Source organism: Dichomitus squalens, assembly GCF_000275845.1.
Source record: "Dichomitus squalens LYAD-421 SS1 unplaced genomic scaffold DICSQscaffold_20, whole genome shotgun sequence".
Lineage (NCBI taxonomy): Eukaryota > Fungi > Basidiomycota > Agaricomycetes > Polyporales > Polyporaceae > Dichomitus > Dichomitus squalens.
In genome coordinates this window covers 507,496-518,961 of record NW_006766902.1, presented here as the reverse complement: position 1 = coordinate 518,961, position 11,466 = coordinate 507,496, and the positions used below count along the sequence as shown (strand labels likewise).

Sequence of the window (11,466 nt, the reverse complement as noted above, 5' to 3'; positions counted from 1 at the left end):
ATTAACGAAGTCGTTACTTACTCTGGTTCTATTAGCTAACCCTAACGCTAACCCGAACCCGAACCCTAACCGAACCCGAACCCTAACCGGAACCCTAAACCCTAAACCCTAACAATAGTACTAGGGCGCTTGAGTCACATGTCTAACAGCACGTGACATCAAGTCAGGTGCGTCTCCACTCTTCCATCTTTGATAAGATAAGGATAAGGGCGGACTATCTTATCTAAGCGCTATACGCGCTTAGAATTGCGATAAGATTAAGTCCGATCGGTGATTAGTAAGTAAGACTTAGTCATTATCGGAACAAAGCTCCGGCCGCGTTCGGCATCGTAAGCATAATTGACCTTATCTCCTGTGCCGTCGGATAGACAGACGGCAAAGAGATAAGCACTTCCCGAAAGGGATGCACTAAGCAGAGTCCTGATGAGCTATAAAAGGCGAAACGGGACAGGACATTGTAGCACACAACGCCCCCGTTGACTCAGCTCGCCTAACCCACCCTCAACCCTAACCGGTCGATCTCACCTCGCTTCGCTCGGTTTCGATCTCCCTCCCTAACCTACCACTTCCCAAAGTCCAGAGCTGCTTAAAGCGCCTGCTACGCTTGCGTAACCATTTGGATACTTAGCGAGGGGGAGTGTTGAACAAGCGCTGGTTTACATAGCTTGCCTAACATAGCCGTCACAAGATATGGAACGGCACAGCCGTTTACTGCAATAACCGAGGCTGTACTACTCATGTGGTACACACACAGCTTCGCTGTGTACGCACTGCTTCTCTGTGCAACTGTGCATCCTGGGAAGGTACTGTATAGTACTACGCAGCCACAGATGTACAGTAGTATATATAGGGGACCTCTGTACCCCCAATCTACAGTTCAGTTCACTCGAACATCCCTCTCATCGCTCTAACAAGCCTCTTACAACCAACAACCCTTCTAGGTGAGTTGCAGGCTATCCGCTGTCGTTGCCACCCATGGGAGAGGCTTTCGCCCCCCGGGTTCAACACTGCAAGCCAATTGAAATGCAGTTTTGCTGACGTAGAGATTATAATGTGCCATCTTGTATGCAGCGGTCCGCATTTTCACACTTTTATCGATGGGTAGACTACTTATTGAGTCTCAGAGCTCAGATTCTTGTGGACTTGTCTATGGGACGTGCACTGTTGATTTGCAACGGACTGTAAAGACTCCGGCCGAAATGCGTCGAAAATATTATCACAGGCCCCTACTAGTAAAGTAATGCAAGCGTGCCATTCTATTATTGAAGTGGCTGAAGGCCAATCTCCTTCCCGTCCTCTCCGACACATGCCCTGATTGCCCAGAAAGGGAAGCTAACCGTGCAGCCATTCTCGAAGGACTTGCGACGGTACATCCCAGAATACACAATCTTCACCGAAGCGAAGCCCTCGAAGATCTCATCCTTCCCGGTCGAGCTCACCCAAGCACGACGCATCTTGAATGATCCCGAGGTGGAGGAGACACCGCAATGGTCATTTTCGAGGTCGACAGAGCCTGTGATACCGGCGGAGGCCTTTGTAGGCTCGGAAAAGTAGGCCCCACTGGACTCACACGCTGTGAAGCTCAAGGAGTTCTTCAGCGTGAGAAGGCTCAGAGCAAGCTCGAACGGCATGTCCTCGAGGGGGTCTTCGATGACACCACTCTGTAGACGGCCCGCGGTCGAGACATCCGCGGGTAAGTAGATGCGGGCACTGTTGTCGGGCTTTGCCTGGTACGTTCGAATGACCTCGAGCAACGCGGCGTAGTCTCGTGCCGGTGTGAAGACCGAGTTCAGAAAGGGCAGCTCCATGGCGTACAAATCGAAAGCGCCTTGAAACGACGGTGCGTCGGCCGGCTTGACCGCCTTCGATGGGTCTATGTTGGACGCGTCTTGCGTCTGAGTCTACAATAGCACACATGTCAGCTGCGAAACGGACGAAGATTTACAGGTGCAACAGAACCTGAGTTGTATCCTCGACGATGCTACTGGTGGCCGACGCGTCCTTTTTGCCGCGTTTGGACGCCCTCTTGGTCGCGGCAGGCTCAGGAGAGCGAGCGCGCTTTTTCGCGGTCTTGGTCTTCGGAGGCATCCCAAATGTCTTCAGATTAACGTCGGCCGCACGTCAGGGGCTCGTAGAGGTGGTGGTAGTGGAGGAAGACCGTTGCGACCGTCGCCCCATCAACGCGCCGCGACTCTGATTCACCGTGTCCCGGTCGCACGTGATCTTCCACCGACGCGTCGTCCAGGTGCTCGTCCGTTCATCACCATCCTCTCTCCCTGCTTGTTGCGTCATGCATTCCCTCAGTGCCTCAATAACTACGCGCCTTCAGCAGCTTTTGAGAGCGCAGCAAAACTGCAGGATGTGTTATCTACACCATAAAGTGGGCCTACGTAAGGCATCTACCGACGCAGGCAATGGTGCGTCACCGTTTCTTGACTTCAGGCTGAGGAGCTCACTAGGATGGACGGTCTTGTGAAATTGATCGAAGATATTCGTGCGAGGCTGATGACAGAGCTGAAGGACGCTATGAAGGTGTGTCTTCACTCTGCCTGACAGGATGTATAGGCGTCAGCTTGAACGAAATGCACCGGATGCTCTCGCAGACGAAAAACACTGTCAAGTCTATAACTATTCGTGTCAGTGTCTTCCTCTCGTCGCTTTTCTCTCTCATTAGAATACCTACGTATGTCCAGTCCGTCCTTTCCGAAGTCTACGCTGCAGACAAGGCCGCTTCCGGAACCGCGTCTCCCTCCACGGTAGCGAGCATCCTTCGAAAAGCCACGGTACGGCGTGTGAGTCCGACCCCTATCACTTATCCCATCGTGTCCTTCGCTCATCATCCGCCTCCCTTCGCTCATCATCCGCCTCCAAGATGGACGCTGCGATTGAGTTCAAAAAGGCTTCGCGCTCAGACCTCGCCGCCAAGGAGCAGCAAGAGGCCGCGATCCTCGAAGCCTTCCTTCCACCACTCCTTCCCGAAGCCGAGATCGAGCGCATCTTGAAGGAGGTTCTGGCTACACCGGAAGTCTCTAAGATCACTTCGAAGGGATCACCACAGAAGATATTAGGGCAAGTATTCAAGGCCTTCTACGGACAAGTCGACAAGTCCAGCGTGGATGCCGACCTTGTGCGGAAACACGCTCAAACTTTACTCGCCAGCTCATCGTAATGCCTTGTCTCTCCGCTAGACTTATAGTGTAACTAGCTCTGCCTTCTGCGATAATATAGACATCAGCCCCCGGGAATTGTCCCTCCTGGCCTAATATTATACAATGTGTGTTCCAATGTATGCGTGCGAAAGCGACTGTTACAGAGCCATATCGATACCCAGACTGAACAAACATCCACTACGCGAAGCCCATGCACCTAGCTCGCCTCGACAGAGCTCGATGCATCTCGGTCAGAGATCACAACCCCATCGCTTTCCGCCTCGGACGAAGACCGCTCCTCCTCGCTCGATGTTGAGCCTTCCGCCCTTCTGTCGCCACCGTTCGACGCCGATGAAGACCCTCTCCCAGGCTCCTGCGCCTCTCTCCTCACTTGAGGCAACACACTCCTCACCCTGGTCAACTCCTCCACACACCGGTATACCGCACTCGACACTCCCTCGAGCACGCGAAGCCTTTCGTCGATCGCTTCGCGCGTGAGCCTATCTAGCCGCGCGAGCTGCTCGTCCGTCAGTGTCGGCGGCAATTGGCTGAGCGGGGTCCGCGAAGAAGAGCCCGAGCCTGCCCCGACCCGAGTAGGGCGCGAATAGCTATCCTGCGTCTGTCCAGCTGCGGCGCGTGTTGAGCTGGGAAGCCCGTTCGGCGCACGATACGAGTGAGTGTATGGCGCGAAGTATGGGTTAGAGCCATGTACGCGTGTGGGCTGCACAATGCTCGTGTCGTATAGTGGGATCAAGGGAGGAAGAGCAGAAATGGACGTGTCCTGAGCAGCTGGACCAGTTCCTGCACTCATGGTAGCCGGAGCTGATGGAGACGCAGCCGACGAAGATGTTGGGGCATGGAGAATAGACGGCCCTGGCGCCGACAGTGTTGTTCCATTCGGCGCAGTTGACGCTGGTGCAGCGCCCGGGTCCGTAGTAGACTCACTTGTGCTCCGAGCCGAGCTGTCGGGCGCTGAGACCGACGAGCTGGATGTAGCCGATCCAGCTTGACGCCTCTTGAGCGCCGCAAGCGTGGCTGCAGCTCTCGGATCATTGGGTTGTGGTTCTGTGGGAGCAGCTGTAAGTTGCGTTGTTGAATCTGGCCCAGGATTGACAACTGCATTCGAAGAAGTCGTCGGAGTAGGCGTTGGCGCTTGCGATGTCCCACGCCGTGTCTCTGGGAGGTCCGCAAGTTGTCGTTCGTCACCTAGCACGGTAGGGGTAGGCACAGGGGGAGGGGGCACGCTCGACGCTTGGGCTGGAACGTCTTGCCCTTGTTGCGGCGGTACCACCTGAGGCTGAGGTTGCGGCGCATACCATCTAGGATCTCCCCACGGCTGCCATGCCTGTCCCGGACCATAGAAACCCCTGAACAGCGGAGGCGGCTGCAGTTGAGGCGGCTGCATATGAGGAGGTTGTCCCGCGGGAACCTGATGCTGCCATCCATGAGCAGGGCCATAGAACGGCGGTGGAGGCGGCACTTGGCCGGCGACAGGTGGTGCACCCCAGCCCATACCAGGGTTAGGCTGCAGCTGCTGCTGGAACGGTGCAGGTACGGCACCCTGTGCGAATTGACCTTGTGCACCCAGGAACGGGGGATCGAGCGCTGGAACTTGCGCGGGCAGTCCGAGGAAACGTCCGACCCAACCGAGCGGATTATTCACTGCGCCCTGCTGCCCGGGAGCATTCGGTACGGGTGCAGCACCTGGGCGAGGGCGAGCAGCGCGGCCTTGGCCTTGACCAGGCGCCTGATTAGCATGAGGCGTAGCATTGTTATCAAGAACCGTGCGACGACTACAGACGCAAATCAGTCAGATCCTTCACAACATGGAGATCTCCGTCGAATACGAACCACGTAGGGCAACTCTGTTGGCGCTCGAGCCAAGAGCGAAGACACTGGAAGTGGAAGATATGACCGCAAGGGAGCTTCTTGGGCGTCATGTTAGGCCCATCGACAGGTGGTAACGGGGTTGGCTGCTGCTGCTGCTGTTCCCCATCCGCCGCACCCTGATCGGCAGGTCCCGGCTGTTGGGCAGTAGCCGGTGTTCGAGACTGCATTTCCTCGCGGCAGATGATGCAAGTGCGATCGGACATCTCCGCTAGTTCAGCTTCGGTCGCGTCGGGATAGCGCCGATCCATGTCGCGGGTAGCGTTGTGGTACCGGACGAGGGCCCGTAGACGCGTGATGAACGAGCGTGCGGTCACAAAAACGTCACGAATGATGTTCAGCGGCAGGCCGTAGAATGTCAGTATGATCATGAAGAACGTCATGTACGTTGCGAGCTTGAGAAAGTCTAGAGTAAGGGAGTAAGGACACCAAGGCATCCAGCGCCATCTCTACTCCAATTCTAACATGAACGCACCTGTCAGAAGTTCGATGTAGAAGATGTACATGCTCTTGTTCTCCCATGGAGGCGCATTCTCGCCGCCGCGCGCGCGAGCCCTCCGCAGATCGAGGATCGAAAGGATGTACCGTAACATGGCATTGAGGGCGCTTGCGAGGAGGATGGCATACTATAACGAGGACGTGTGTTAGTGTCGCCCGGAATGCATGTTTGCCTAGTGGAGAAAGACGGCCCGAAGTGCCTTCGCGCCCTATCCACGACTCACGACTCTTCAGTAAGGACATTAAAAGGTGCATCACACGCAAGACATGAGACCACGGAGCAAGGAACGCCGTCGCCTCGATTTAACGTGGACTACTGCATTTTCAGGCGCAAATTGCGACCCGCAGGAAATGACCCCATGCCCTCTAATGTTACCTTGACAACTTCAGACCGCAACGATCGTAGAACAACTAACACCGATCTTTCACATCGGGGGAGAGGGAACAGAAACTCACCTCGCTTGCAAATAAGACCATACCCCCGACTCCATGTGTCAACGTGCTCTCGACGGCGAAGGCAAACATCATCGTGTCGACCGCCCATAGAACAAAGAATAGGACGTTTATGCGGACGTGAAAGAGAGTAGGAGGTCCGGGATAATTCGTTTGGTCCATCTAAAGGGGAAGAGGTTAGTGCCATGTGGAGGGACATGTGCGATATACGTACAGATTCCACGCGGTCGGCCATAAGCCAATGAAAACACTTGACGAATAGGAGGAAACCAAACATGAGGAGAAACGGCACGTCGAACTCGTCCCTGAAGATCGTGAAGGCGAGGAGAGACTCGGTGACGAACATCCATGTTTGGTCATAGAGCCGCTTGGATCGCAATGAACAACACGCATGAGGGCATAGCGAGGGGGAGACATACCTCGACTTCTCTAGGCTGGAGGGTGCCAAAGAATAGTTTTTGAAGGACGCGACCGAATAGAAGGGAACAGATGATCCCAAAATTCGCGAGAACCTTGAGGTGGGCTTAATGGAAGCGAATTGGGCCGAGGCGAGGACATGGCTCACCAGGACACTGCGGCTACTTTTGGACAGGTAGATCGAGACGGAGTAGAAGTTGCTGTGTGCACGACATGCGTTCGCAATAGTCGCGGCTACGGCGAATACGCTGAAGATGCAGTAGAGGAATATCCTGTTCGAAGTCAATGCTGCTGTGAGAGGCTGCACTCGCTGACGGAGTACATCGTGGATAGGCATTCAGCAAACGTGATAGACGTCGAGTCCGGTAGACGAATAGAGCCTCGCGAAGAGACCACGAGAGAGACCAGAGCCTGGAGGTGGAGGCAAGTAGGATGAGTGCCGGGACGAGGCAGCCTCGGCCGTGCACACGCCCGCAGTCCTAGTGACGCTCCGCCGACGTGGCGCATTGCTGTGACAGCGCCGTGACATTTCCCTCTACCGTGACAATCACACCCGGCGTGTGTGTGGGCGTTGTAGGTCCAGTTCGATCATTCAAGTTGCGGCCCTGGTTAGTTGCCTCCACCAGCCCTCCTTGCCGTTCGTCCGGTAGGTCTCCCAGTCATTTTTCCTGAAATTTATCGTAATCCTTTTTTCAATATTTTTGCAGGATTTTCACAAGTACGTTCATCCTTCGTCGCTTGTAACGTTGCCTTGCGACACGCTCGAGGCACCTGCCATCTCCCTAGTTCTGATCCCATCATTCCATGTCCTCACTCTTCTCCATTCGAAGTACCTGTTGGTTTCTCGCGAGCTGCGGTCCCAAACTTCGGATGAGTAGCGCTTAGAAGAATCCATTTGCTTCCAGCGCCGGAGAACGCGCCCAGTATACTAAGCGTCTCAGATGTGGCGCCGCTGGGCCATTGCTGAATGCGTTTGGGGGCGGGTCATCTCCTACACGATACATGCCTAGCTTCATCGTTCATCCAACCGCATTACTGGCGCCCCACATCCTGTTACAGATGTCAGCAAATTCTCATCGCTCACGTCCTACTTATAGCCTCCAGTCCGCATCGTCGGCTTCCTCCCACAACCGCTCACGTCCCTCCTCAATACTTGCGACGGTCGCTCAACATGTCTCCCGTCGTTGAAACACGCCTCCGCAAACGCAGCACCTCCGAGAAGCCAGACTCTCCTGCGGGGCGGAACGCCGCAACTTCCCAGTCCGCTTCCCACGCCGAGTTCGCCTCCTCTGGACGCAAGGGCAAGATCTTGCTCGGCCTCGTCTCCCTTACACTCTCGTCATACTTCATCTACGACAAGCTCACCACGTCTCTGTCTCGGAAGTCTCGGAACGATCCACTCGCCGAGTCTTATGCGCTATGTTCGCGCGAAGGCGCGCAGCAGATCTATACCGTCGACCCGGGAAACCCTCATCCCGAGTGCATTCTCGTACACCAGGACAAGTTTATCTCGACCGGATCACTCGGTGCGTGATCGAGCCAGCTCCTTGACAATGATCGTCGCTTTCTCGCCCTGTGAAAGTGTATAGTTACTGAGAACTCCGTGCATCGACAGATCACGTCCGGTCCGTCTGGCACGAGTCCTCTTCTGGGCGGCTCCAGGTACGGCACCTCGGGCGCAGCCAAATTGTCGTGCCAGGATTGAGCGGTATACTCTCTCTGCGGTCCCTTGCTTGCGTATGCTCATAATTGCCGTTTCTGTGCCCTTCAGACTCACATTCGCACGTGCTGGAGTACGGCGCAACAAAGCAGATGCCACTCGAGGGAACGACAAGTGTCGCAGGTCTGCATCAGTGATCGGGCGCCGTCGTGTCAATCCTTATTTGACATATATCGCGCAGAGACCGTACAGCGGGTGAAGGCCTATATCCTGGCCGATCCTGACATCCTCGATGACAAGAGCAAGTATGTCGAAGGATGGGGCTGGGACCATACGAAGTGGCTGCTAGAAGAATGGCCGACTTACGTACGACCAGAGTAATCTGTTACTCTGGCGTCTTGGGGCTGACGATGGACTGCCACTATTTGACAGCAAGCGCTTGAAACGGACCCGATCGTGGCAGGGCGGCCAGTGGTTCTCCAAAGCAAGGATGGACACGCTCTCTGGGTCTCATCTGCAGTCCTCAAAGCGATGGAACCCCTTCCTAAGGAAATTGAAGGAGGCGTGATCGTTCGCGACTCGTACGGCAAGCCCACAGGTACGCCGAAATGACATCGCCTTCTCCCCTCTCATCTTCCTGTTCCTGCGCTGCACCCACCTGACTCTGTCGTGCCATTATGCTTTGCATTCGATCAGGGGTGTTTCTGGACAACGCGCAAGACCTTGTCAGCCGCCCTGAGCCGACGCACAAACAGCTGCAGAAGCGCTTCGCGGCCACTGTCAAGGACGCCCATCGTCTAGGCTTGACGTCTGTTCATGACGCCGGCTTCAACCCCATGTCTCTTGAATTCTTCCGCCGGTGGGTCACAGGTTTCCTGTCGATGTTATGTGGTCGTCCTGAACTATTGGATGTCTACTTCCGACGATGAAGGGAAGCACATGCCGGTCAACTGCCGGTAAGTCAAATTGTCTTTTGTTGGAAGTACACCGCCTACCTTATGCGCTTGTCTCGACGTCATGAGTCTTCCCTGATGCATTAAACGCCCTGGATAGATTCGCGTTTACGGAATGAAGTACTTCGACGAGACGGCAGCATACTGGGGTGACTCCTTTGAGAAGATCATCCTCATAGGAAACAATCGTCTCACGGTCCGGAGCGTCAAAATATTCGCTGACGGTATGTCAGTTCACATCTCTGGCTATACTCACCACCCCACAATTTCCCCATCGGCGCTTCATGATCATGCTGAAACTCATGTGTTCATATCAGGCGCCCTTCGATCGGGCGGTGCCGCTGTGAGTGAATATTCGTAATTCACAACCAGGATGGCGCTGATGATTCTCCGTCCCAACAATGATGTCGGCGATCGTCCTGCTGAGCAGCTCTACGAGCCATATACCGACAATCCAGAGACGCGTGGCTTCATGCGCATCTCTCCGGAGTTGTTGAACGAAGTCATCCCAAAATTCATGAAGGATGGTTGGCAAGTTGTAGGTCCCTTCCTTTTTTTTCTCTGTTCTTTCCTGCTGGTTAGCGCCCTGAATGGGCGCTGACTAGAAGATTGTTCGACTCCCAATCGATTGCACGTTGAATCTTCAATCTGAATCTGCATGCGGATATTTACGAACGTGTTTACGCAACAGAATGTCCACGCTATTGGCGACCGGGCAAACGGCGTTGTCCTCGACGCTTTCGAGGCCGCTCTGGCAGAGGCAAATGTCACAGCGCTCCGCCCACGCCTGGAACATGCACAAATCTTGGCAAAGCACGATATGGCCCGCTTTGGTGATCTTGGGGGTTTGTCGCTTTCTCTCGAATCCCTATCGTGCTCATCTGACCGCTACTTCGCATTCGCTTCCCTATCAATTGCCACCGACAGTTATCGCCAGCGTCCAACCTACCCATGCGTGAGTATCGGTGTTCATCATAGTCTTCGCACCCTCTGCACATTGCACCCTCTTCTCGCCAACCCTGCACGCGCTTGTTTATACTTATCTGCCTGTTCACAGAATCAGCGACATGTGGTTCGCCGAAGATCGTCTGGTACGTTCGGTTGTGATTTAGACTGGTTTGTCGCCTTTTGGCGACCGTGAACTAAGCTGACACTCTGTCTCCTTGCTTCATACTACCTTTCCACTTCCCTCAATCACCGACTTAGGGCCCTGAGCGCGTGAAAGGATTATATGCCTTCCGAAGCATCCTAGACCACGACGCGCGTATCACGTTGGGCTCAGATTTCCCTGTCGAAGACATGAACCCACTCGCTGGCTTCTACGCAGCTATCACACGAGTCTCGCCGGAGGGTACGTCACCGCATGGGCCTGGTGGATGGTATGTCCCTCGTTTTCCGTTCGCTGTGTAACTGCATCTCCGTGATCGCCCGCGTAAAGCCGCCGCTTCTACCCACCTCCTGACTGCTTCCAACCCATCGCCACGGGAAGATCCTAGGCGCTTCTCCTCCCACCGTCTTCTCACTTAGACCTGTTACCCACCCTCTGCTGACCCTGACGGGTTTCAGGTTCCCAGAACAGCGAATGACGCGCGAAGAAGCGCTCAAAGGTGCGCCTCTATTCCGCCGTCCGTTTCAACTGAGATCGATAGCTTCCGCTATCTTACGGCACCAGCGAACACTCTGATCCTATCGCTGTTTGCCTATCTCGCATTTCGGCCCTTGCGCGCTCACGCCTATGTCCCCTCTCATCTCACATCTGCTCGCCCTTTGTAGGGATGACGATCGACCCCGCGTACGCGTCGTTCACAGAAGATATCCTCGGCTCAATCGCTCCTGGAAAATTCGCCGACTTCGTTGTGCTCTCTCAAGACATCATGACGGTTGCTCCCCAGAAGGTCTTGAGTACCCACGTCGTCGCCACCGTCATCGACGGGAAGCCTGTATACGGCACTATCTAAGAGGGCTAGCGGGCTGTTTACCGCTTTCCTCAATTACAGACGTGTCTCACCGCACCATCCGTCCGGCGCTCTCATTGATGTCGATGTTTGACTATTTTTTGGCGATGACGCCTAACGGTCAGATACCCACGCTATTTACTTGGAACATCGTCGCTATTGTACAGTATTACGGCTACCATGCGAACAGAGAGGAATTATGTTGTGATTTCGCGGCTGTTTATGCAAGACGATTGTGGCGGTTACACGTTCTTGTGTCCGTCAATTCAAAGTCCACTGCTTCTTGACTACTCTTTACTTCTGGCCGGTGTATGGCCCGGCGGAGATACAACGATTTCTTGAGTTGCCACAAAATGACGCCATGTCGACATTGACCCCAAAATGATGTCAGAGCTTCGATTCTTACGCCAAAGCAAGGTGGTCCCGAATTGAAGGACCATGACTTTATAGCATGAACACGGACCGAGCACGTCAGGTTCGCTAGTTTGCTCTCG

General features: G+C 54.7%; 4 protein-coding genes across 4 annotated transcripts; 2 read left to right on the top strand and 2 right to left on the bottom strand.

Moving 5' to 3' along the window:
• Window positions 1-1,107: 1,107 nt before the first annotated feature.
• DICSQDRAFT_137572 (uncharacterized protein) lies at window positions 1,108-2,150 on the bottom strand. The gene is made up of 2 exons (XM_007366839.1): window positions 1,960-2,150; window positions 1,108-1,901 (listed from the first exon to the last, which is right to left on the bottom strand). The coding sequence occupies exons 1-2, from the start codon at window positions 2,086-2,088 to the stop codon at window positions 1,260-1,262; spliced, it is 771 nt and encodes a 256-aa protein (XP_007366901.1). The 5' UTR covers window positions 2,089-2,150; the 3' UTR covers window positions 1,108-1,259.
• A 310-nt stretch (window positions 2,151-2,460) lies between these two features.
• DICSQDRAFT_63072 (GatB/YqeY domain-containing protein) lies at window positions 2,461-3,169 on the top strand (the record flags this gene model as incomplete). Its single annotated transcript, XM_007366838.1, has 4 exons — window positions 2,461-2,532; window positions 2,604-2,636; window positions 2,694-2,792; window positions 2,873-3,169. The coding sequence occupies 4 exons, from the start codon at window positions 2,461-2,463 to the stop codon at window positions 3,167-3,169; spliced, it is 501 nt and encodes a 166-aa protein (XP_007366900.1).
• Window positions 3,170-3,187: 18 nt separating this feature from the next.
• Window positions 3,188-6,853, bottom strand: DICSQDRAFT_137571 (uncharacterized protein). The gene is made up of 7 exons (XM_007366837.1): window positions 6,553-6,853; window positions 6,407-6,499; window positions 6,202-6,354; window positions 5,991-6,149; window positions 5,512-5,662; window positions 5,001-5,442; window positions 3,188-4,942 (listed from the first exon to the last, which is right to left on the bottom strand). Exons 1-7 carry the CDS (start codon window positions 6,739-6,741, stop codon window positions 3,367-3,369), a joined length of 2,763 nt encoding a protein of 920 aa, XP_007366899.1. The 5' UTR covers window positions 6,742-6,853; the 3' UTR covers window positions 3,188-3,366.
• An 825-nt stretch (window positions 6,854-7,678) lies between these two features.
• Window positions 7,679-11,103, top strand: DICSQDRAFT_155800 (amidohydrolase 3). Its single transcript, XM_007366836.1, has 15 exons — window positions 7,679-7,930; window positions 8,020-8,247; window positions 8,306-8,430; window positions 8,497-8,662; window positions 8,761-8,923; window positions 8,996-9,020; window positions 9,118-9,241; window positions 9,335-9,360; window positions 9,448-9,555; window positions 9,709-9,862; window positions 9,945-9,972; window positions 10,075-10,108; window positions 10,224-10,396; window positions 10,584-10,624; window positions 10,791-11,103. The coding sequence occupies exons 2-15, from the start codon at window positions 8,217-8,219 to the stop codon at window positions 10,973-10,975; spliced, it is 1,383 nt and encodes a 460-aa protein (XP_007366898.1). The 5' UTR covers window positions 7,679-7,930; window positions 8,020-8,216; the 3' UTR covers window positions 10,976-11,103.
• The last annotated feature ends 363 nt before the right edge of the window (window positions 11,104-11,466 follow it).